This window comes from Anabrus simplex, chromosome 4 (genome assembly GCF_040414725.1).
Source record: "Anabrus simplex isolate iqAnaSimp1 chromosome 4, ASM4041472v1, whole genome shotgun sequence".
In the NCBI taxonomy this organism is placed as follows: domain Eukaryota; kingdom Metazoa; phylum Arthropoda; class Insecta; order Orthoptera; family Tettigoniidae; genus Anabrus; species Anabrus simplex.
In genome coordinates this window covers 4182631-4208068 of record NC_090268.1, presented here as the reverse complement: position 1 = coordinate 4208068, position 25438 = coordinate 4182631, and the positions used below count along the sequence as shown (strand labels likewise).

The window sequence follows — 25438 nt, the reverse complement described above, 5'->3', positions numbered from 1 at the left end:
GTAAAACTATTCCCCGTGGATGTCGCACCAATTACATCGAAGGTCTTAATCTGGATGCAGTCGAGGAAACTATTAAAGCAGCACAAGCCCTAACTTCTCTAACAGCCTCATCAAAAAGAGAGAGCTGGTCAAAATTAATGGAAGAATTGGGTATGACGCAGAGCAGCCAAAAGGCCTGGAGACTCCTAAAGAAGCTGAGCAGAGATCCAACCATGAGTAACAAACATTCTTCTGTTACAGCCAAGCAGATTGTCCACCAACTTCTCATGAATGGCAAAATAAAATAAGAAGCCAAAACCTGGAGAGCTATGTTGAAAGTACCTGCAGGTAGGGATGAAGAAACATCTGAGCTCATGCAACATTTCCATTTCACTGAGTTGGAAAATGCAATAATCAAGTGCAAATCAGGTAAAGCTGCAGGTTTGGATGATATGCGAGTTGAGCAAATAAAGAACTTTGGAAGAAACACGAAAGAATGGTTGCTACAGTTTTATAATAACTGCCTAGAGATGTCCAAGATTCCAAAATTGTGTAGCAAAGCACATGCAATTGCTGTTCTGAAGCCTGGAAAGGACAGCAGAGACCCCAGGAACTACAGACCAATATCTCTCCTGTGTCACCTATTTAAGATTTTTGAAAGGATGATACTCAACAGACTCATCCAGACTATCAACAAAAACCTTATTCCACAACAGGCAGGCTTTATACCAGGCAAGAATGCTGTTGCACAAGTTCTCAACCTCACATAGGACATTGAGGATGGTTTTGAAAATCGACAAATTACAGGGGTAGCTTTCATTGACCTCAGTGCTGCATATGATACAGTGAACCACTGTATACTGCTTCATAAGATCATTACACTCATGAAAGATTCAAAACTTACCAGATTGATGTCAACCTTGTTGCAGAACCACAGGTTTTTTGTTGACTTTCAAGGACAAAGAAGCAGATGAAGATCACAGGAAATTGGATTGCCCCAAGGAAGTGTACTGGCTCCATTGCTATTTAACATTTATACCAATGACCAACCACTCCCTAACAAAACAAGAAGTTTCTTATATGCAGACGACCTTGCACTAGCCTGCCAGAGTGCAACTTTTGAAGAGGTAGAACTCACTCTTGACAGCGTTTTGAAGGAATTAGGCACATATTACAAGGCTAACCACCTAAAGCCGAATCCATCGAAATCTCTGCTTTGTGCTTTCAACCTCAAGAACAGAGAGGCATCAAGAAAATCACATGTCTCCTGGAATGGAACCCCCTTGGAACATTCTTTCACCCCAAAGTGCCTAGAGGTAACGCTGGACCTCTCCCTTACTTTCAGAAAACACCGTTCCAACATCACACACAAAGTCAGTGCCAGAAACAACATCCTGAGGAAGCTGAGAGGTACAAATTGGGGTGCAAAGCCACAAATTCTTAGAACCACTGCATTGGCTCTGTGTTACTCTGCTACAGAATACGCATCCCCTGTGTGGTATAGATCATCCCACGCCAAGACTCTGAATGAAGCTTGTAGATTTATCACAGGATGCCTGAAACCTACCCCTGTTGAGAAGCTATACTGTCTTGCTGGCGCACCTCCAGTCGAGAAGTTGCTGCCGATCAAGAACGACTGAAGGTTGAGAACGTCGAAGCTCACCCACTGTTTGGTCTTAAAACTCAATCTAGGCTGAAATCCAGGAAAAGCTTCCTCCAGACATCAAAGCCCTTGAAAGGACCACCAGATAAGGCAAGATTTTCCTTGTGGAAATCTAAGCAGCAAGAATGGATGGAGCCGTGTGAACAACTTCCGGCTGGCTACAATGAAGACTGGAGTGTTTGGAGGTCCCTTAACTGATTAAGAACTGGTGTCAGCAAGGCTAAGTCCTCACTTAAGTTATGGGGCCTCACATCAGAGGACAGCAACTGCGACTGTGGTGAAGAACAAACAGTAACCATATGTATCAATGTTCTCTCTGCCCATTTTCATGCTCAGAGCAAGATTTAATGCTTGCTGATGACAACGCCCTAGGTGTGGCTCAGTTTTGGAAAAACACCATCTAGATGTGCAGTAAATTTGGTCAATTTCCTTTGTCTGTTAATTTTTGTAAATAGTTTTATTATATTTTATTTTTAACTGTATGATTAAGTATGCTTCTGACAAGAGTAAATAAATTAATTTTTAAAAAATTAAAAAAAAGAAGATTCAAGTTTATTTAAAATAGGCCTATGAGATAGGATACGTGTATACTGATCATAACTAGATTGGTGATTAGATTTTCTACATTGTTTGTTGTTTGTTAAATTTGAAATGTATACTGTAATTGTTGAAACTTTCCTTCATTATTTTATTTATTTATTCTCTCTTATCCTACTTTCTTAATCTGTTCCACGGCATATTCTGACATTGGGAACCACTCTCGTCGCCATAAGACCTATCTGTGTCGGCGCGACGTAAAGCCCCTAGCAAAAAAAAAATAAAACATGGGAACCACTCGCTTCCAGCGAAAGTGTTTCAGGTTAGGCTTGACCTACCCTTCTATGATTTTATTTGTCGGCATTCAGGCAGAAGTGACTACAGTGAAACCTCAGAATCCGAGTAACTTGGTCTACGAGTGTTTTGCAAGACGAGCAAACATCTTAAATAAGTTGTAACTCGATAAGCGAGTGAGGTTCCGCAATACGAGCATCGCGTGTGCCTACGTTTTCCCCTCCCCTGTGCCTTTGTTGAATGGATGACCAAGGTCTTTGGTCCTGTAGTGAAGAAATAACTTTCAGAAAATAATCTGCCGCTCAAAGTCTTGCTGGTTATGGACAATGCTCCTGCTCATCCTCAAGGCAACTTACTGGAGGAATTCAAGTTCTTTAAGGTTAAGTTCCTTCCTCCCAACACTACTCCACTATTCCAGCCTATGGATCAGCAAGTCATTTTGAACTTCAAGAAGCTATACACCACAGGACTATTTCAGCGATGCTTCGAAGTGACCGAAGGAACAAACCTTACTCTCCAAGAGTTTGGGAGAAATCATTTCCCCTTTGTGAACTGCCTGAAGATCATCGATAAAGCCTGGAATGGAGTCACCAAGAGAACTTTATTCAAGAGCTGGTGAAAGAACATAGCCAGGATCGGAAGACCAACGTACTGTTGGATCTGCATCGCGAACAATAGGAGGAGGTTATGGAGATCTCATCCGGGGAAGAGGAGGAGGAAATGTGAATTGAATCTCTCACTACAACTGAGATTCGGGAGAAGGGCAAAATGTGGGAAACAGTGCAAAATTTTGTAGAAAAACACCACCCGAATAAGGCTGTAGTAGTAAGAGTGACGAATCAGTTCAGAGACGATGCTATGTTACTTTTTCGTGAAATCCTCAAAAAGAGGCAAAAGCAACAGTCACTGGACAGGTTCCTTGTTAAAGTTGCACGAAAAGAAAACAATTCCAGTGAGCCAACAGACATAAGTGATTCCGTTAGAGAAATTCATGCTACACAGTAACTCTTCTCATATCATCTCTCGTCTCCCTCACATCAACAATGATTCTATTGTAAGGAAAAGTGCACTTTAATTTGTTTTAGAAATGGTATGCGAATAAATATTTTTGTGCTGTGGACGAATCATCCGTGTTTCAATTGTTTCTTATGGGAAAACTTGCTCTGATATACGAGCGCTTTGGATTACAAGCAAGTATTACATGTAACACTCGTAGTAAGAAGTCCACAGTTATCAATACACTTGATTCATAATGTACAAACTACCTTCACCTCGTCAAATGATTCAACTGTCAATAAACTCATATTCTTCACAACATTTTAACATCGCTTCAAATTGAGATGGTCCATAGAGGTCCAATTTTAACACTGTTTTTCAACCTTTAATCTACAACTTTTTATCTCTTCAATGTGTTCTACATTTCTACCATATGCCTATGACACTCGTCTTTTGTCTCCTGAAAAGGAATATAGTGATCCCCTGACCAACCTTCAACATTATTCCGAAGTTTTGACGTTGCCTCGCTACCGGGTTGGCCCTTCTTCGGGTAAGCACTCTTGAATTCCGTTCCGGCTAAAATTTCCGTAATGTTCGGTTGCCATTTCGTATAGGAGTCTGCCCTAGCCTAACCTAGATTCGCCAAATTAATTATTTATGACGCCTTAGCTTTTCAGCTGGGCTTGCCTGTTTGTTTTCGAGGCATTCCCATTTCTTGTTTCACTAAATATGTAGATTGTAGTTTAATATATTTACCTTGCGGTTTGCTTCTGGTAGTTCAATGTCACTTGATGTACGCTAGAGTTTAGGAGAGTACGTTCACTTCACTGTAAATTGTAATTGCTTTTTACGTTGCTTTAACCTACTAAATTGTGTTGTACAACTGGATTTGTAACTAGACGTATAGTTGGTTTGAAGTTTGAAACTTGTAGTGAAGCCATTATCAAAGAAACTCTAAGATATGTGTATCATGGAGCATATAGTTCGTAAGTTGCAAGTTGGTGGTTTGTTCGGAATGTATTTGTAAAATTCTTTTCTAAATAACATTTTTCAAATTGAAGGATCACGTTTGATTTATTTCGGAATCTGCAATCTAAGCCATGTCCATGCCCTCAGTAGGTCCTGCCGGTTTCCACCTTTCCCGGTTTATTGGTTTATTGTCCACCAGTTGGCCCTACTGATATTTACGTATTATGTTGTTGTTGGCGGAGATCCGCGTAGTCCAGCTGATGTTTCGCTGAGTGTGTAGTGTTTTCTGACATTGTGTAGTTGCTGTTACTTCCCCCCCCTTATTGTGTTTAGTGCTTTGTTGTGTGTAACCACTGTAGTAAGTTTACAGTAACCGCCAATCAGTCAACTTAATTTTTAGCAATCATACTACTTGTACATCACAGTCTGTTGCTTTTTCCATTTTACTTGTAACAGCAACTTTTATTAATTCTTCACATTGTTAAAAAAATAAATAAAAATCTTTTAAAAAGAACATTGTTATTTTTAATGTTAATTTTAGTTTAAGTCTCTTCAAGACTTTTTAAATCAATTTCATCTTATTATATGTTATATCAAGTCCTTATTTTTATTCCGAGTTTAAGACTATGGCTGATGATGCCTTCATACTAGGCGAAACATGTACCATTTTTAGTTAATAGATCAATGTAAATCATCCAAGACAATGACTCATTGTATTGATTAGGTGGTCAATTTAATAAATAACTTACTCTTATTATTATAATTACAAGCATGTAGCCGGAACGAATTATGCTCCCAATTCAAGGTTCCACTGTACGTCCAATTTTTACGAACTTGAGTTAAATGAACTAGTGGGGTAAAGAAAATACATTCTACACAACAGCGTGGCCGCTATTTTAATAGAATGAACCATTTTTGGGGTACGGGTACCCTGCCCTCTAATTGTTTTTGTTTTTTTGGTAGTTGTTTTACGTCGCACCGACACAGATAGGTCTAAATGGTAATACTAAATTCCCATGAAGGGAATTATATATTTTTCCACCAATAGAGCATATCAAAAATCAGATCAAAAATTGGATGTATGGCTTTTCAGGCGTTTGCTCTATTAACCAGCATTTCGTCTTAGGTCTGACACTAGACTCATCAGAGTGGGATGTGTCAGACCCTACCCACTGATGCTGGGGTGTATGCAGGTGAACTTATCAGAAGCCTCTTATGTGGCACAGTCTGATAACTGCATACGGGAGATAAAACTCCACAATGGAATTAATGTGCCACATAAGAGGCTTCTGATAAGTTCACCTGCATACACCCCAGCATCAGTGGGTAGGGTCTGACACATCCCACTCTGACGAGTCTAGTGTCAGACCTAAGACGAAATGCTGGTTAATAGAGCAAACGCCTGAAAAGCCAAACATCCAATTTTTTATCTGACATATAGGTCTTACGGCGACGATGGGACAGGAAAGGGCTAGAAGTGGGAAGGAAGAGGCCGTGGTCTTAATTAAGGTACAGCACCAGCATTTGCCTGGTGTGAAAATGGGAAACCACGGAAAACCATTTTTAGGGCTGCCGACAGTGGGGTTCAAACCTACTATCTCCCGAATACTGGATACTGGCCGCACTTAAGCGACTGCAGCTATCGAGCTCGGTGCCCTCTAATGTGAAGTCCATTTTTGAAGATTGACGTCCAGGCAGAAGTGACTAAGTGGACTTAACCACTTAATATATAACACAGTAGAAGGCATTGCAAAAAAAAAAACTAGCCCACAAGGTGCGATAGCCTCGCAGTAATATAGAATCATATATCACTGATTTCTTAAAACCCATTTATCTCAAAACTACGTTTTTGGACTTTGTGGTGCTGATAAGACCAGATGAGCTCTATAGAGAAACTGAAGTAACAGATGGTATTAGTGATCATGAAGCTGTTTTTGTCGTAGTTAAAAATAAATGTAATAGAAAGGAAGGTCTTAAAAGTACGACTATTAGGCAGTACCATATGGCTGATAAAGCAGGCATGAGGCAGTTTCTAAAAACTAACTATGATCGCTGGAAAACAGTAAATAAAAATGTAAACAGACTCTGGGATGGGTTTGAAGAAATTGTTGAGGAATGCGAAAACAGGTTTGTACCTTTAAGGGAGGTAAGGAATGGTAAAGACCCACTTTATTATAATAGAGAAATAAAAAGACTAAGAAGGAGGTGCAGACTGGAAAGAAATAGTTAGAAATGGCTGTGGAAGTAAGGAGAAATTGAAGGAACTTACTAGAAAATTGAATCTAGCAAAGAAGGCAGCTAAGGATAACATGATGGCAAGCATAATTGGCAGTCAGACAAATTTTAATGAAAAATGGAAGGGTATGTATAGGTATTTTAAGGCAGAAACAGGTTCCAACAACGAACATTCCAGGAATAATTAATGAACAAGGGGAGTGTGTACGTGAGGATCTTCAAAAGGCAGAAGTATTCAGTCAGCAGTATGTAAAGATTGTTGGTTACAAGGATAATGTCCAGATAGAGGAGGAGACTAAGGCTAAAGAAGTATTAAAATTTACATATGATAACAATGACATTTACAAGATACAAAAGTTGTAAACTAGAAAAGCAGCTGGAATTGATAGGATTTCTGGGGATATACTAAAGACAATGGGTTGGGATATAGTACCATATCTGAAGTACTTATTTGATTATTGTTTGGACGGAGGAGCTGTACCAGATGAATGGAGAGTTGCTATAGTAGCCCCTGTGTATAAAGGAAAGGGTGATAGACAAAGCTGAAAATTACAGACCAGTAAGTTTGACATGCATTGTATGTAAGCTTTGGGAAGGCATTCTTTCTGATTATATTAGACATATTTGTGAAATTAATAACTGGTTCGATAGAAGGCAGTTCGGTTTTAGGAAAGGTTATTCCACTAAAGCTCAACTTGTAGGATTCCAGCAAGATATAGCAGATATCTTGAATTCAGGAGGTCAAATGGACTGTATCGCGATTGACCTGTCTGAGGCATTTGATAGGGTAGATCATGGGAGACTACTGGCAAAAATGAGTGCAGCTGGACTAGACAAAAGAGTGACTGAATGGGTCGCTCTATTTCTAGAAAATAGATCTCAGAGAATTAGAGTAGGTGAAGCTTTATCTGACGCTCTAATAATTAAGAGGGGAATTCCTCAAGGCAGTATTATCGGGCCTTTATGTTTCCTTATATATATACAGTAAATGATATGAGTAAAGGAGTGGAATCAGAGGTAAGGCTTTTTGCGGATGATGTTATTCTCTATAGATAGAGTTTGTGATTTTTAGCATTTGCGATAAATGCGAAATATGCCGAAACTTTGTCAGTGTATGTGCCTTCATCTTATATGACCCGTACGGGTGGTTTTTAGCAATTTCGAATTCGCGATAAAATGCGAAATTGGTTCAAAATGCGAAATTATACAATTTATGCGAAATAGATGCGAAACTCTCAGTTTTATACGAAATAAACATATATTTTTAAAAAGTATGCATTTTTCTTAAAAATAAGATATAAATGTTGTTATTTATTTCAGGAGAAATATTTATTACGGCGCCCACTGCGATCGTAAAGCGGTAACATGCTTTGACGGACACTTCCGTCTTGGTGCACGGAACATCTATAAATTCATTATCTCAGTTAGCTGGTCGGAGAGATTTATTCTCTTTGTTTCGCAGCCTAACCGATTGATGTCAGATGATACCTGAAGCTATTTTCTCTGTGTAAAAAGTAACTCTGAGCTGAAATACGGAAAATAAAAAGCACCTCATTTTGCCGCTCGTTGTAAACAATCATGGCGGCATCCAAGCGCGGCATGGATGAGTTTATTCGTAACTGGCTTGAAAATAGTGATGTTGAAAGTGGAAAAGATTCTCTGGAGAGTGAAAATTCTTCATCTTCAAATGACAGTGACGAAAGTGATTCCGAGATGATAGTGCCAATTGAAACTACGTGACAAAACCAGAATGCAACAAGAGCGAGTCAGAAGTCTACTTTTTTTTTTTTTTTTTTTTTTTTTTTTGCTAGTTGCTTTACGTTGCACCGACACAGATAGGTCTTACGGCGACGATGGGACAAGAAAGGCCTAGGAATGGGAAGGAAGCGGCCGTGGCCTTAATTACGGTACAGTCGCAGCACTTGCCTAGTGTGAAAATGGGAAACCACGGAAAATCATCTTTAGGGCTGCCGACAGTGGAGTTCGAACCCACTATCTCCTGGATGAGCTCAAAGCTGCGCGCTCCTAACCGCACGGCCAACTCACCCGTTGAGAAGTCTAGTAAAATTATACTTGGAATTATGATCTTGTTGACAATAATGTAACATCTAAACCAGTTTTTGAAATTCACTCTATAGTGAGGAGGGGGTTGGGTAATAATCCGAAAGAAATGGACTTAGGGAATGAATATCTAAACCCACAGTTCTGGGATCACGTTACTAAGGAAACCAATACCTATGCCTCTACATTTCTTGCTAATTTATCTGCTTCCCTTGAAACCAGTAATACTTACGAACAAAAACATTGGTTTCCTGTTACTATAGACGAGCTAAAAACTCACTTTGCTTTGTGTATTCTTATGTAGCCTATGTGATTAATCAAATTTATGTTAAAGTGACAAAAAAATAAATAGTATGTAAGGGAATATTTCCTTTCACAAGTAATGGCAGACCAAAGGGTTAAATCATTCAATGTGTGGAATTTCTTTCACTGGCTAAAGAGCACTGCAAAGACCAGTCAATCAAACAGCAAATACACTTTCAAGCACCACGTTCATTCTCTTTGTGTGTGTTCACCCTTGATCTTAGTTGGTTATTCTTGACATTGGTGTTGAGTAGTAGTTCCGTTTAAATGTACGGTAGCGATTTATTTTATTGTCTGTTAGTCATGAGTCGAAGAGAAGTGACGATCAAACAGCATGCCGAAAGTCACAAATCGGGACATATTTATGTAAGGATACAGATGGTCTCTCTTGATGTGCCGACTCTGCAACCAAAACCTTGAAGAAGAAAAAATGTTTTGCAGGCTTTCCTTTGCCTTGGCAGCACTTCTGTGCATTTCGGCCTCTACGAACAGTGTCGATGTAGAGTTTTTTTTAGCAAGTACAACATAATTGTAACTGATAGGCGGTCTCAAATGAAGGAGGACACCTTTTAAATAATTGGCATGTTGTACTTAAATCATCATTGAAATTCCTCTTCCTTGTAGGTGTGTTGTACTGTGATAAATAAATACGTTCAGAATAGTATTTTTCACTTTGAAATTGTGTTTGTAAATTTGAAAATAAGCATATTCCTGTGTGTTTGTTAATACTTCTTGCAGTCTTATGTTGATGTTTGTCTTTTTTTCCATAGTGAATTGAAAACTGCATGACGAGCAATGTGTGATTAAACAGCATGATTTTACTCCCAACTGTTGTGTGTGCAATTTAGCAAATTTTGCCTATTTTTAACCAATTTGCTACAAAATGCTAAATTTGAGAAGTTTAGATGCTACAAAACGCTAAATTTGAAAACCAAAACGCTAAATCACTGATTTTTAAATGCTATAAACCACGAACTCTATCTATAGAGTAATAAATAAGTTACAAGATTGTGAGCAACTGCAACGTGACCTCGAAAATGTTGTGAGATGGACAGCAGGCAATGGTATGTTGATAAACGGGGTTAAAAGTCAGGTTGTGAGTTTCACAAATAGGAAAAGTCCTCTGAGTTTTAATTACTGTGTTGATGGGGTGAAAGTTCCTTTTGGGGATCATTGTAAGTATCTAGGTGTTAATATAAGGAAAGATCTTCATTGGGGTAATCACATAAATTGGATTGTAAATAAAGGGTACAGATCTCTGCACATGGTTATGAGGGAGTTTAGGGGTTGTAGTAAGGATGTAAAGGAGAGAGCATATAAGTCTCTGGTAAGACCCCAACTTGAGTATGGTTCCAGTGTATGGGACCCTCACCAGGATTACCTGATTCAAGAACTGGAAGAAATCCAAAGAAAAGCAGCTCGATTTGTTCTGGGTGATTTCCAACAAAAGAGTAGCATTACAAAAATGTTGCAAAGTTTGGGCTGGGAAGAATTAAGAGAAAGAAGGAGAGCTGCTCGACTAAGTGGTATGTAAAGTCAAAGAAATATTAATGTTTATTTATTCCACCTATTCAATACATGAAAAGTGATTTTAATTAAGAATTAAAATCTGTGAATAAAATTATAGGGACATGTTTCGCCCTTTGTTTAAGGGCATCTTCAGCCTTAATCTCAATCTGAAAGATAAAAAAAAAATCAGGATCCTGATTGTTCTTAATTGTGGTTGATTTTTAAAAAAATAAATTACAAATGAATGTGAGGATGATGTAGGAAATATGTTCCCAACGAGTTCATCCTTCCATTGATCGTACCGACGAAGTTCATAGTCTAGAACTTCCATACACAGGGAGCCAATCTGAAAATCAAAGAAAATATAGCAGATGAGAGCCACATAAAAACTGATCATGAATTTTATATGATAGAATTTATACAGAACCTAATCAAAAGTTTAGTTATATCTCACCTACATCATCCTCACATTCATTTGTAATTTTTTTTTTAAATCAACCATAATTAAGAACAATCAGGATCCTGATTTTTTATCTTTCAGATTGAGATTAAGGCTGAAGATGCCCTTAAACAAAGGGCGAAACATGTCCCTATAATTTTATCCACAGATTTTAATTCTTAATTAAAATCACTTTTCATGTATTGAATAGGTGGAATAAACATTAATATATCTTTGACTTTATTGTACAATTCAATACGGACCAAAATATGAGAATTATAACATGTAAGTCCGAGCTGTCAGCGGAGAGAAGGCGTGGAATGACATTAGTAGATGAATAAGTTTGAGTGGCGTTTATAAAAGTAGGAAAGATCACAATATGAAGATAAATTTGGAATTGAAGAGGACAAACTGGGGCAAATATTTATTTATAGGAAGGGGAGTTAGGGATTGGAATAAGTTACCAGGGGAGATGTTTAATAAATTTCCAATTTTTTAAAAATAATTTAGGAAAACGCTAGGAAAACAACAGATAGGGAATCTGCCACCTGGGTGACTGCCCTAAATGCAGATCAGTACTGATTGATTGACTGAACTATGATACGGAACTTATCGTAAATAATCTTCAATTCCCTGTAAGACTTGCTTGGTAATAAGGATTTAGCAATGTTTGCATATCTGCTGTCCAAGTTTTTTGGCAGTCACTTTGAATGCGCAAAATATTTTCGGTAATCAGCAGGTTCGTTAATACTTTAAAATAAATATATTTATAGTAGAGTTAGGTCACAGTTAATATTATGAAATTCTTTGTAAACCTCTCTTGGTATAATTCTAAGAGAAAGAAGGTCTGTTGCACAAACAAACAAACCCTTCCAGCATGCAATTAAAGTGCAGAGAAATACCTCTTAACAGCTGATCTTGTTTCTTAATAAGACTGTTTAGTTTCATTTTCATTCTGTCATAATCTTCAGACAGTCTTTTAGTTTCATCTTTTGGTTCTTGAGCAGAGTGTCTCCTCCGTACTTCCCAGCCTTCCGATGGACTATGTACTCCATCTATCATTCGCCTACGATTATCAGCAGAAGCTACTGGAATGTGTGACACGGTCCGCCGTGACTCGTTGCTGCCTTCAGGATTTTTCACATCATCGCTGGATCCTGCACAACTTCCATCACATTTGCGGCGACGTGCCTCGAGTTCATCCTTCCATTGATCGTACCGACGAAGTTCATAGTCTAGAACTTCCATACACAGGGAGCCAATCTGAAAATCAATGAAAATATAGCAGATGAGAGCTGCATAAAAACTGATCATGACTTTTATATAATAGAATTTATACAAAACCTAATCAAAAGTTTAGTTATATCTCACCTTGTATTGAAGTACAATATTATGAAACTGGCTGTAAGCAGAAAAGCAGAAGAAAATGTAGATAATATTTATACTGAGGTCGATGCTTTTCTTCCAGTCTTCTCTCAGAACTCGAGCCAGGGCACTCAGAACAGACTCTGGAAGAGTAAAAATCATTGTAACTTACTGTTTGTGCTTATACTGTACTTCTAAAACACTTCAAAACAGGGCATAGTGTTATAAGGAATACCAAAAGTGCCTGATACAAGACACTCCACAAAAGAAAAAGGAAGATCATAGTATAGGTAGAACTTAACAGCTCCTTGCCCTCCATCCAGTTCTTCAATAACAGTACTCAATTCAGACTCAATGTTGGGTTGTTGCCACATGATTACATCCTCACTCCACCTCATGTTAGAAATTCAGCATTTGTTGCACCCTCTTGTTCTTCTTTCCCTCTTCAAGTCAACAGCTGAGCACTCAGTTTCTTCAGCTTGCTTATCAGCAACAGCAATGAAAATTAACCAGTCACTATGCTATTTTGTACATAATCTACCAATTTCTCAGTGTAACTGTAAAGCACAACTGCTGTCAGGATGTTAATGGAAAAGCACTGGGGAAACCACTTTTTCTACTAATCCTAGACATCGAAAAGGCTTGTGATAGTGTATCAAGGGAGCATATCTGGAAATGCCTGAAAGAGCTCGGTGTTCACGACAGTCTTATTGCAAAAGTGAAGATGCTGTATGATAAAACCAGAAGTTGTGTGAAAGTGGGCTGCGGGGTGTCCAAATGGTTTGAAACAAAGAGGAGTTTTGCAAGGCAGTGCTTTGTCGTCCCTCTTACGAAGGCTGGTTTTTCCAAGTTCCAATAGGCCATAAATAATAGATGTATTGATATAACAAGATGTTTTTATTACCAAAGGATTTGTACATTCTTACTTATTTTTCTACATAGTCACCATGAAGGTCGAGGCATTTGTCATAACGAGAGACCAGCTTTTCTATACCTTCTGCAAAGAAGTCTGCCACCAGTGAGCTCAGGTAGGTCCTTAAAGCGTCCTGAAGCTCTTCGTTGGTAGCGACGCCTTCATTTCTCTGAAGATGTGATAATCACTGGGTGCTAGGTCAGGACTGTAAGGTGGGTGGTCAAAGACTTCCCACTTGAACTTTTGGAGAAGTTCTTTTGTCACATTGGCACTATACGGTTGTGCAATGTCGTTTTGTAGTTCTCGCTCAACATCTTTGGGACCCAACGGGCACAAAGTTTTCAGTATCCTATCTCTGTGGTCACAATTTTGTACAGGGAATGCCATGAAATGCCCGGAAATTTTGTGGAAAGTTCACAAATCGTAAACCCTTGTGTCGCCCGGATCACTTGATTAAATGTTATAATTCTCATGTTAGGTCCGTATTGAAATGTACGTAAATACAAAGTATGTTACAAGTGTTTATTTATATATCCACCTATTCAATACAAAGAGATCTTTTTAGAAATTAAATATTAATATAAAATGTTAAGGGACATGTTTCGCCCATATTAAGGGCATCATCAGCCTCAAATTCAAACCTGTATGGTGAAAAATCAGGATCCTGATTGCTCTTACAAGCCATAAAAAGAGGATATCATTATAGGTGTCAGTCTAAACATGCAAAATATTAGAATGTCCTTGGCTAAAATTGCAGTATCAAGCTGCATGTCATAAGTTCACATGAATATACTTTCAGGAGCGTTGAAAAACTTGTTGGGGTAGGGCAGTAAACAGCTCAGTCTTCATAATGAAACAGAAATGTGCCTCCTTGAAGATGATAAGAAAAGGCAAAGCTGATACACTGTTACAGATGTCAATATCGTATGTTATGATAAGACAACAGATCTCTTAAATGGCTGTTCAGCTGCCTATAGTCTATTTAACTGGCTGAAGGAGTGAAAGTCGAATGTGTTATGATAAGATAACAGTCTTCCTTACGTAATTGTGGGAGCAAGGAAAAAGCATTCGGTTGTCTATAGATGCATTTATCTTATTTGAAGGACGAAAGTCGAAGGTTTATCGACGTTGATAGAGCTCTTTGGTGTGAAGTCTGTAACAAGAGGAGAGTGAATGCTTAGGAAGGTATTTTTGAAGAGAATGTGGGTTTAAAGAAAGGTAAAACATGGAAAATGTATAAAAACACTTACCCTTTTGTCTGTGAAGATGTAAATCAGTTATGGAAAGGTTAGTTGAAGAAAAATAACGTTATGTGTAGGTTCATTTATTTCTTTGACTGTTAATGCAGTTGCTATGGTAGTGTTGAATGACTGACACTTGTACTTCTGGTATTGTATCGATGTGAGATTGGCGGAGGAGGGTGTGGTTGAGGGGAGGGGGTAGGCGGAGCGTTAAATTTATGTGTTGTTGGTTGCGAGAGATTTACATGGTCGGACAGGGAGGGAGTCGTGTTGGGTTGCGGGAGAATTGTGGGGGCGGGCATGAAGGGAGTCAAGTTAGTTAAAGTTGTGGAGGTTCTAGAAGATGTTAACTTAAGATTTTTAAGAACGTAGTTATGTTTTGAATTTAGAGTTTGCAATAATTTGGGTAAACTTTCGTATAATGGATTCTTGACTTCAATTAAATCATTGAGGTTTAGATTTTTGTTGTAGTGTTGGTCCAAAAATATATAGATGGTTTCAAGTTCATTCATCAACTTTCCTTTGTCTACTCTTTTAATAATTGTGAGATCTCTTTCTATTGTTGTGAAGTGATGTCCTGTTTCTTTCATATTGGAGCTCATTGCTGAAAATTTATTGTGCTTAATGGCATTATAGTGTTCTAAGTACCTAGTTTGAAAACTCCGGCCTGTTTGACCAATATAAGAGGCGTTGCATTGCGTGCATGTGAGCCTGTATATGCCTGATCCTGAGTAAATGTTTTTACTTGAATTGACTGTGTTGTGATTAAAAAATAATTTTTGGTTAGTGTTTGTTGTTCTAAAAGCTATACTGGTATTTTTGTTTTTTATTGGGTTCAAGATCTGGTGAACGTTTGGATTGTTGTAGGTGAAGGTAACGAATTTAGATTTTTTGGGTTTGTCAGGGATGAGGTTTGTTGTTAATTTGAATTTGACCTTATTTATTAAACGGTTAATCATTTCAGGTTTATATCCATTGATTTTTGCTAAATCCTTTATATAATTTAGTTCTGTTTGAAGGTTCTTGGGTGTGAGAGGGATTTTTAAAGCTCTGTAAATTAAACTGTGAAATGTGGCCAATTTATGGGAGTTAGGATGTAAAGAAGTATTTTTGATTGTTAATGGGGTGTGAGTAGGTTTTCTGTAAATTTTAAAATCGAAGTTGCCATTAATATGAGTTACTGTGAGATCTAGGAAATTTAAGGATCCACTGACTTCATCTTCCTTGGTGAATTTAATATTTTGGTCTAGGTTGTTTAAATAATTTAAAATATCGGTACTGTTATTGAGATCTTTATTGATTATTACGAATGTGTCGTCTACATACCTAAGCCATAAGCTAAGGCCTTTTATTTTATTTATTATTTTATGATGTTCTAAAGAATCTAAATAGATGTCAGCTAAGATGCCTGATAAGGGATCACCCATAGCTAGGCCATCTTGGTGGTAAATTTTACCATTAAAGGTGAAATAGTTGTTTTTTAGCACAAAATTTAGGATTTTTATGAATTCTTCTAACTCAAGCTTGCTGAGGTTGCTGTGTTTTGCGAGGTTGTCTTTGATAATATTTACAGTTTCCTTTGTTGGTACATTAGAATACATATTAGTAATGTCAAAAGAGCACATAATGTGATTTGGTAGTAAGGTGAATTTTTTTTAAAATTTCGCAGAAGTCTATTGAATTTTTTAAGGGGGATTTATTGTTGAACCTGTAATGTCTTTTTAGAAAATAGTGGATATATTTTGAGGTTTTATATGTCGGACTACTTCTACAGTTGATGATTGGGCGTATGGGTGTGTTTTTCTTATGTAATTTAGGCAATGCTCTGGCTGTGGGGGTTTTAGGGTTCATAAGGATTAGTTTTTGCTGTTCTTGTTCATTTAGTAAAAATGTGGAATTCTTTAATAGTGTTTTTAAATTTCGTTGGATTCTTATTGTGGGGTCTTTACTGACTATTGTGTAAGTTTCATTTGTGAAAAATTCTTCTGTTTTTTCAATGTAATCTTTCTTATCTATTAAAACAGTAGTCCCTCCTTTATCGGCTTTAGTTACTATTATGTTGTTATCTTTTACTTTGTTTTTTACCTCTTTAATTAATTTTAAATGATTGAGAATAGCGTCTTTATTTAAACCTTCAATTAGTGTTGGAAGTTTCTTTTTTATCTCGTATCTAGTGTCATTTTGTAATTCAAGAGGAAGTTTTGAAATATTCGTCTCGACTTCTGCTATGGTGGTGATAACATCGTTTTCTTTTTGTGTACTAGGCCAATTGTGTTTTAAACCTTTACCTAAAAGTTCCATTTCTTTTTCTGAGAAGCTTGTGTTCGTCAAGTTAACTACGGCGGGAGAGTTGTTGAAAGAAGGAACTCTTTTCTTTAAGTGTATGGGTGCTTGTAGCTGATTTTCTTTTAAGTGAGCCAGTTTTTTATCTAATGTGAATTGTTTTCTGCTTAGTATATCATTTAATTTATAATCGACATGTAACTGAAATGAATTCCATTCTATAGGGTTCACATATTGCGACACCGATAAGTGTAGCTTGTACAGTTGTAAGTTTAAGAGTGGCTTCTTTTTATAGAAAGTTTTTATTTCGTCCTTAACTCTTACAGTGCCAAGGTGCCGATGCATCGGCACTTACATTCTGTACGAAAAATGCCAGGATTACAATAGAGTAAAATAATATATTATTATTGGTCCACCTTTTCAATACAAAATGAAAATTACATAGGGACTAGTTTCGACCTAGTAATAGGTCATCATCAGCCTGAAGTAAGTCAAAGATCGAAGAAAACATAAACAATGTAAACACAAGTACAGTCTCTTTAAAGGTACATACCAAGTGGGAAGTTGAGTAGAGATATATTAAAAATAATAACTCATCCAAATTGACGAAGCACTGAGCGGAATTTATGTAAAGTTCGGTGCGCCGTATATTATAAAAGACCACTGTGCACTAAATGATGCAATAAAGAAGAATAGTAGGTTGAATGCTGGCTTCTTCTTAGCTGTTGTATAATCGAAGAAGATTACGTCGTGTTTTATAAGGTATTGATAGACGTCACCCTCGTATAAGTGGTGTAGTTATGCAGTAAGGCGCTATATTGCGCCACAAATCAAGTAGAAAGAAGGTAGAATGTTTGTAATTCTTCTTATGTCATTAGATGGCACTGACATAGCTTCATTTTTGCTAGTTTACTCGTCGATTTTGAGTGTATGATCTGTGAGCGCTTGACGTCTATGATCCAATATGGCAGCCTCCTTCTTTGTTTATGTCCGCGTTTTGTGATTTGTTTCCAATAATTTTACGTTCTAATTGACGCATTTGAGTTACTTATCGCAATATATTAACTTTATTATTATTTCTACTGTATTTATAGTTACTTAGCAATTTATTTAGGTCGTAGTAAAGTTGTAAATAGTACATTTATCACAACAAGGCATGTCGTCACGTAGGCCTAATTCGGGAGAAGAAATTGAGGAACTTTTGGGGTGCTTTGAAGATGTAAGCGACTCTAATTTTAGCGAAATTGATAATTATGATGTTTCTGGGGTCTTCAGATAGCGCACCAGGGAGGATGAAGCCGTGCCATTGGCTAATGGGCTTACAACATTTCGTGCAACATCAAAGAGTTATAGTAACAGTGCTAATGAAAATGTCAGAGACAGTGAATTAGATGGTTATTGGACTGAATGCATATTCCCTGAAAGTAATGTTGTCCATCCCCACCATTTTTATCAAATCCCAGGACCAAAACATGTAGGCCTACCTCATCCTGATGCTCCCTCCACCCATAGAATATTTCAATCTGTTCTTTACACTTTCACTCCAGACACTATTAGTTGATTTTGTATGTTATTCTGATCTTCTAAACTGTTCTGTAGTAAACAATACTGGTATTAAACACAGTTCTCTCAAATGATTACTATTACTCTCCCAAAATTCATAAAATATCCAGTCGTTGACAGGTTACACTGTTGGTGTCTTTCTCTCCACATGTTCAATGTTTTTGGAAATTAGTTTATAAATGGGAAAATAGACCTACATTAACAATATAAATTGGTATATATCATCCCCGATAAGAGTTAAGATGAAATATCTTCACATTGTCACTTTGGATTTAGTGTAAAATGTGCTAATTAATTTCAAATTATGTTTTTCCTTTCTTTAAATAAAAAATAATGTTATTTTTGTGCACAATATTCCACAAAATTTTGTTTTTTGAAATGCAATTCACATGTTTATATTCCTTGGAGTATATCAAGCTCACATACCCAATTTCACCTCCATATCTTTTAAAATGAGACGTAAATAACAAATTTTATACAGTAATGGAAAATCCATTGAAACATGCTTGGCATTCTATGCATATGACGCCCTATTATGGGTCGGCATCCAAAGTGTTAAGCCAGATTTCATTAGTTTTGTTTTGGGTTTTTAGTAAGTTACGAGCTGATAAGTTTCTCCTTTGGACATGTCTTAAGAATCTTGGTACTAGTTTTAGTCTCAGACATTCTTTTCGGAAAGCTATGTCTTTACTTAAACTGCTAATCTTAACCTTCAGGTTGAGAAATTTGTTTAGCATATAATAGGCCTGGTTGGCTTTTACATTACATGTTATAATTCTCATGTTAGGTCCGTATTGAAATGTACGTAAATACAAAGTATGTTACAAGTGTTTATTTATATATCCACCTATTCAATACAAAGAGATCTTTTTAGAAATTAAATATTAATATAAAATGTTAAGGGACATGTTTCGCCCATATTAAGGGCATCATCAGCCTCAAATTCAAACCTGTATGGTGAAAAATCAGGATCCTGATTGCTCTTACAAGCCATAAAAAGAGGATATCATTATAGGTGTCAGTCTAAACATGCAAAATATTAGAATGTCCTTGGCTAAAATTGCAGTATCAAGCTGCATGTCATAAGTTCACATGAATATACTTTCAGGAGCGTTGAAAAACTTGTTGGGGTAGGGCAGTAAACAGCTCAGTCTTCATAATGAAACAGAAATGTGCCTCCTTGAAGATGATAAGAAAAGGCAAAGCTGATACACTGTTACAGATGTCAATATCGTATGTTATGATAAGACAACAGATCTCTTAAATGGCTGTTCAGCTGCCTATAGTCTATTTAACTGGCTGAAGGAGTGAAAGTCGAATGTGTTATGATAAGATAACAGTCTTCCTTACGTAATTGTGGGAGCAAGGAAAAAGCATTCGGTTGTCTATAGATGTATTTATCTTATTTGAAGGACGAAAGTCGAAGGTTTATCGACGTTGATAGAGCTCTTTGGTGTGAAGTCTGTAACAAGAGGAGAGTGAATGCTTAGGAAGGTATTTTTGAAGAGAATGTGGGTTTAAAGAAAGGTAAAACATGGAAAATGTATAAAAACACTTACCCTTTTGTCTGTGAAGATGTAAATCAGTTATGGAAAGGTTAGTTGAAGAAAAATAACGTTATGTGTAGGTTCATTTATTTCTTTGACTGTTAATGCAGTTGCTATGGTAGTGTTGAATGACTGACACTTGTACTTCTGGTATTGTATCGATGTGAGATTGGCGGAGGAAGGTGTGGTTGAGGGGAGGGGGTAGGCGGAGCGTTAAATTTATGTGTTGTTGGTTGCGAGAGATTTACATGGTCGGACAGGGAGGGAGTCGTGTTGGGTTGCGGGAGAATTGTGGGGGCGGGCATGAAGGGAGTCAAGTTAGTTAAAGTTGTGGAGGTTCTAGAAGATGTTAACTTAAGATTTTTAAGAACGTAGTTATGTTTTGAATTTAGAGTTTGCAATAATAGTAACTAAAGCCGATAAAGGAGGGACTACTGTTTTAATAGATAAGAAAGATTACATTGAAAAAACAGAAGAATTTTTCACAAATGAAACTTACACAATAGTCAATAAAGACCCCACAATAAGAATCCAACGAAATTTAAAAACACTATTAAAGAATTCCACATTTTTACTAAATGAACAAGAACAGCAAAAACTAATCCTTTTGAACCCTAAAACCCCCACAGCCAGAGCATTGCCTAAATTACATAAGAAAAACACACCCATACGCCCAATCATCAACTGTAGAAGTAGTCCGACATATAAAACCTCAAAATATATCCACTATTTTCTAAAAAGACATTACAGGTTCAACAATAAATCCCCCTTAAAAAATTCAATAGACTTCTGCGAAATTTTAAAAAAATTCACCTTACTACCAAATCACATTATGTGCTCTTTTGACATTACTAATATGTATTCTAATGTACCAACAAAGGAAACTGTAAATATTATCAAAGACAACCTCGCAAAACACAGCAACCTCAGCAAGCTTGAGTTAGAAGAATTCATAAAAATCCTAAATTTTGTGCTAAAAAACAACTATTTCACCTTTAATGGTAAAATTTACCACCAAGATGGCCTAGCTATGGGTGATCCCTTATCAGGCATCTTAGCTGACATCTATTTAGATTCTTTAGAACATCATAAAATAATAAATAAAATAAAAGGCCTTAGCTTATGGCTTAGGTATGTAGACGACACATTCGTAATAATCAATAAAGATCTCAATAACAGTACCGATATTTTAAATTATTTAAACAACCTAGACCAAAATATTAAATTCACCAAGGAAGATGAAGTCAGTGGATCCTTAAATTTCCTAGATCTCACAGTAACTCATATTAATGGCAACTTCGATTTTAAAATTTACAGAAAACCTACTCACACCCCATTAACAATCAAAAATACTTCTTTACATCCTAACTCCCATAAATTGGCCACATTTCACAGTTTAATTTACAGAGCTTTAAAAATCCCTCTCACACCCAAGAACCTTCAAACAGAACTAAATTATATAAAGGATTTAGCAAAAATCAATGGATATAAACCTGAAATGATTAACCGTTTAATAAATAAGGTCAAATTCAAATTAACAACAAACCTCATCCCTGACAAACCCAAAAAATCTAAATTCGTTACCTTCACCTACAACAATCCAAACGTTCACCAGATCTTGAACCCAATAAAAAACAAAAATACCAGTATAGCTTTTAGAACAACAAACACTAACCAAAAATTATTTTTTAATCACAACACAGTCAATTCAAGTAAAAACATTTACTCAGGATCAGGCATATACAGGCTCACATGCACGCAATGCAACGCCTCTTATATTGGTCAAACAGGCCGGAGTTTTCAAACTAGGTACTTAGAACACTATAATGCCATTAAGCACAATAAATTTTCAGCAATGAGCTCCCATATGAAAGAAACAGGACATCACTTCACAACAATAGAAAGAGATCTCACAATTATTAAAAGAGTAGACAAAGGAAAGTTGATGAATGAACTTGAAACCATCTATATATTTTTGGACCAACACTACAACAAAAATCTAAACCTCAATGATTTAATTGAAGTCAAGAATCCATTATACGAAAGTTTACCCAAATTATTGCAAACTCTAAATTCAAAACATAACTACGTTCTTAAAAATCTTAAGTTAACATCTTCTAGAACCTCCACAACTTTAACTAACTTGACTCCCTTCATGCCCGCCCCCACAATTCTCCCGCAACCCAACACGACTCCCTCCCTGTCCGACCATGTAAATCTCTCGCAACCAACAACACATAAATTTAACGCTCCGCCTACCCCCTCCCCTCAACCACACCTTCCTCCGCCAATCTCACATCGATACAATACCAGAAGTACAAGTGTCAGTCATTCAACACTACCATAGCAACTGCAATTAACAGTCAAAGAAATAAATGAACCTACACATAACGTTATTTTTCTTCAACTAACCTTTCCATAACTGATTTACATCTTCACAGACAAAAGGGTAAGTGTTTTTATACATTTTCCATGTTTTACCTTTCTTTAAACCCACATTCTCTTCAAAAATACCTTCCTAAGCATTCACTCTCCTCTTGTTACAGACTTCACACCAAAGAGCTCTATCAACGTCGATAAACCTTCGACTTTCGTCCTTCAAATAAGATAAATACATCTATAGACAACCGAATGCTTTTTCCTTGCTCCCACAATTACGTAAGGAAGACTGTTATCTTATCATAACACATTCGACTTTCACTCCTTCAGCCAGTTAAATAGACTATAGGCAGCTGAACAGCCATTTAAGAGATCTGTTGTCTTATCACAACATACGATATTGACATCTGTAACAGTGTATCAGCTTTGCTTTTTCTTATCATCTTCAAGGAGGCACATTTCTGTTTCATTATGAAGACTGAGCTGTTTACTGCCCTACCCCAACAAGTTTTTCAACGCTCCGGAAAGTATATTCATGTGAACTTATGACATGCAGCTTGATACTGCAATTTTAGCCAAGGACATTCTAATATTTTGCATGTTTAGACTGACACCTACAATGATATCCTCTTTTTATGGCTTGTAAGAGCAATCAGGATCCTGATTTTTCACCATACAGGTTTGAATTTGAGGCTGATGATGCCCTTAATATGGGCGAAACATGTCCCTTAACATTTTATATTAATATTTAATTTCTAAAAAGATCTCTTTGTATTGAATAGGTGGATATATAAATAAACACTTGTAACATACTTTGTATTCACTTGATTAACTCGGTCAACCAACCTTGCAGTAGCAACCGACTTCCGTCCTTGACCACCTTCGTCATGGACGTCTGTTCAACCTTCGGCAAATTTCCTGCACCATTTTCTCACAGCAATGGCACTCACACAGTGTTCATCGTACACTTCACTCATCCTGTGACGAATTTCAGCAGCACTGCATCCTTCCGCTTGAAGGAAACGAATCACACTTCGCAACTCACAAGTGGCGGGAGCATCGATCGCTGCGGCCATCGTTACTTGCCCGTAGCTCGGTGACGACTCAGGGATTGGAGCCAGCACTGGCGGCAGTTGTAGCGATGGAGCAGCACAATCGTACAACGTGCAGAGCCGCTTCCTGCCACTATGCAATTTACTTTTAGAAACAAATGGAACTTGAAAAAGAAAAAAAAACATAGACCTCATATTTATCACTGAGATGGATGCAATAATAAAGGCTCTAAAAAAGGAAAGAGCAGTAGGACTTGGCAGACGACGTGGTGATCTGGGGTGAAACCGAAAATGATGTGGAGGAAAAGCTGCAGAAATGGAGTCAAGAGTTTAAGAGGTATGATTTAAATATCAGCAAGGTGGTGATGAAGTTACAGAGGGGACATGACAAACCACAAATTAGAATAAATGACGCCAAACTGGACAGTGTTCCAACGTTGAAGTACTGGTACTTGGGTAGTATCAAAAGACAACCTTGCAAAGTATGAGATGGATAGTCAAATTAGCAAGGCAACTCCGTTTTACCACTGTGGGATAAACAAGTATCATTAAAAGCAAAGATGACATTATATAAATCACATTATACCCCCATTCTCTCGTATAGCGTGGAAACTACTACGTTAACAAGTCAAGACAACTCAAAACTCCAAGCTGCAGAAATGAAGTTCCTACGCACCATGATACAGAAGACCAGGAAGGACGAGATCAGGAGTGAAAAAGTCTGAGAATACAAAATGTAAAGAGTTTAAATTACATAAATGATTAGGGACTAGTTTCGACCTAGTACTAGGTCATCGTCAGCCTAAAGCAAAATTAAAACACAAATACCGAAGAAATTAAACAATGTAAAGACACATAAGGTCTCGTAAAAGTACATACCATGTGAGATATTGTGCAGCACTATGTTAAAAAATAACTCTATGAAACAGATTCATAAGAAGTCCAGTGAGCGTTAAAAAGATGTTATAGAAAGGAATTCTTGAGTTGCAGGATAAGGAGATTAGAATATGCTGGCTCATTTAAGATGCTGGTATCCAATTGAAGAAACACTGAGCCGAAGTCACGTCATTTATTTACGATTAAAGTCAAGTGCACCGTATAGCATTAAAAAGTTGTTAGGGATGGAAATTTTTCAGTTGTGGGTCAAAGAATTCAACATATGCTGGCTTCTTAAATGTGTTACTGTACATTCGAAGAACAACTGAGACGAAGTTACATCGTTTTTTAAGATATTCATAGACGTAAAAACACATGGATGCTGGAAAGGCTCTTCAATTCTTTGGAACTTGAAGGAAGGTGGAGGCTTGAGAATCCAGAGATACGCTACATTATGTAAAAAAAACAGATCCATAAAAAGGTCCAGTGCGCCGTATAAAAGTAACAAGTTGTAAAAGTAATCCTTAAGTTGTTGGTCATGGAAATCAAAAAATGGTTGGATTCCAAGCGATGCTGCTGTTCATTCAGAGGTCAATTGAAATTACAATAACATTGTCTTCTTAAGATGTTTATAAACTTGAAATAAATGTCAATGCAAAGTAAGATGCTAGAAGAAAGTTCTTCTGTTTCTAGAATCTTGAAGGACGATGGATGTTACGCGAGGATGATTAACATATATAGAGTTAAATAAAGGTGGATGTAAATTCGCAGTTCAATGCAGACCATACATTTGACCCTGAATAAATGACAGCAAGGAAAAAAGAAATATGGTCAGGTGAAAGAAAATACACTGACTGACAGAGCAAATGCAACACCAAGAAGGAGTGGTCAGAACTTTATGCCAATTGCAGGGTAGACTGACGTCACTGAGGTATGCTCATGATGTGAAATGCGCCGCTGTGCTGCGCACGTAGCGAACGATAAATGGTACACGGCGTTGGCGAATGGCCCACTTCGTACCGTGATTTCTCAGCCGACAGTCATTGTAGAACGTGTTGTCGTGTGCCACAGGACACGTGTATAGCTAAGAATGCCAGGCCGCCGTCAACGGAGGCATTTCCAGCAGACAGACGACTTTATGAGGGGTATGGTGATCGGGCTGAGAAGGGCAGGTTGGTCGCTTCGTCAAATCGCATCCGATACCCATAGGGATGTGTCCACGGTGCAGCGCCTG

General features: G+C 37.3%; 1 protein-coding gene across 3 annotated transcripts in view; it reads right to left on the bottom strand.

Moving 5' to 3' along the window:
- The window catches only part of Kap3 (kinesin associated protein 3), a 388285-nt gene that overhangs the window by 322210 nt on the left and 40637 nt on the right, over positions 1-25438 (bottom strand). For 2 of the 3 annotated variants that reach the window (XM_067144995.2, XM_067144996.2), the window contains exons 5-6: positions 12357-12493; positions 11888-12248 (exon numbers count right to left, since the gene is read on the bottom strand). The exons of the other annotated variant lie outside the window; for it this stretch is intronic. In XM_067144995.2, coding sequence (XP_067001096.1) covers positions 11888-12248; positions 12357-12493 — 498 coding nt within the window. The remainder of the gene's footprint in view (positions 1-11887; positions 12249-12356; positions 12494-25438) is intronic. 3 annotated transcript variants of the gene reach the window in all.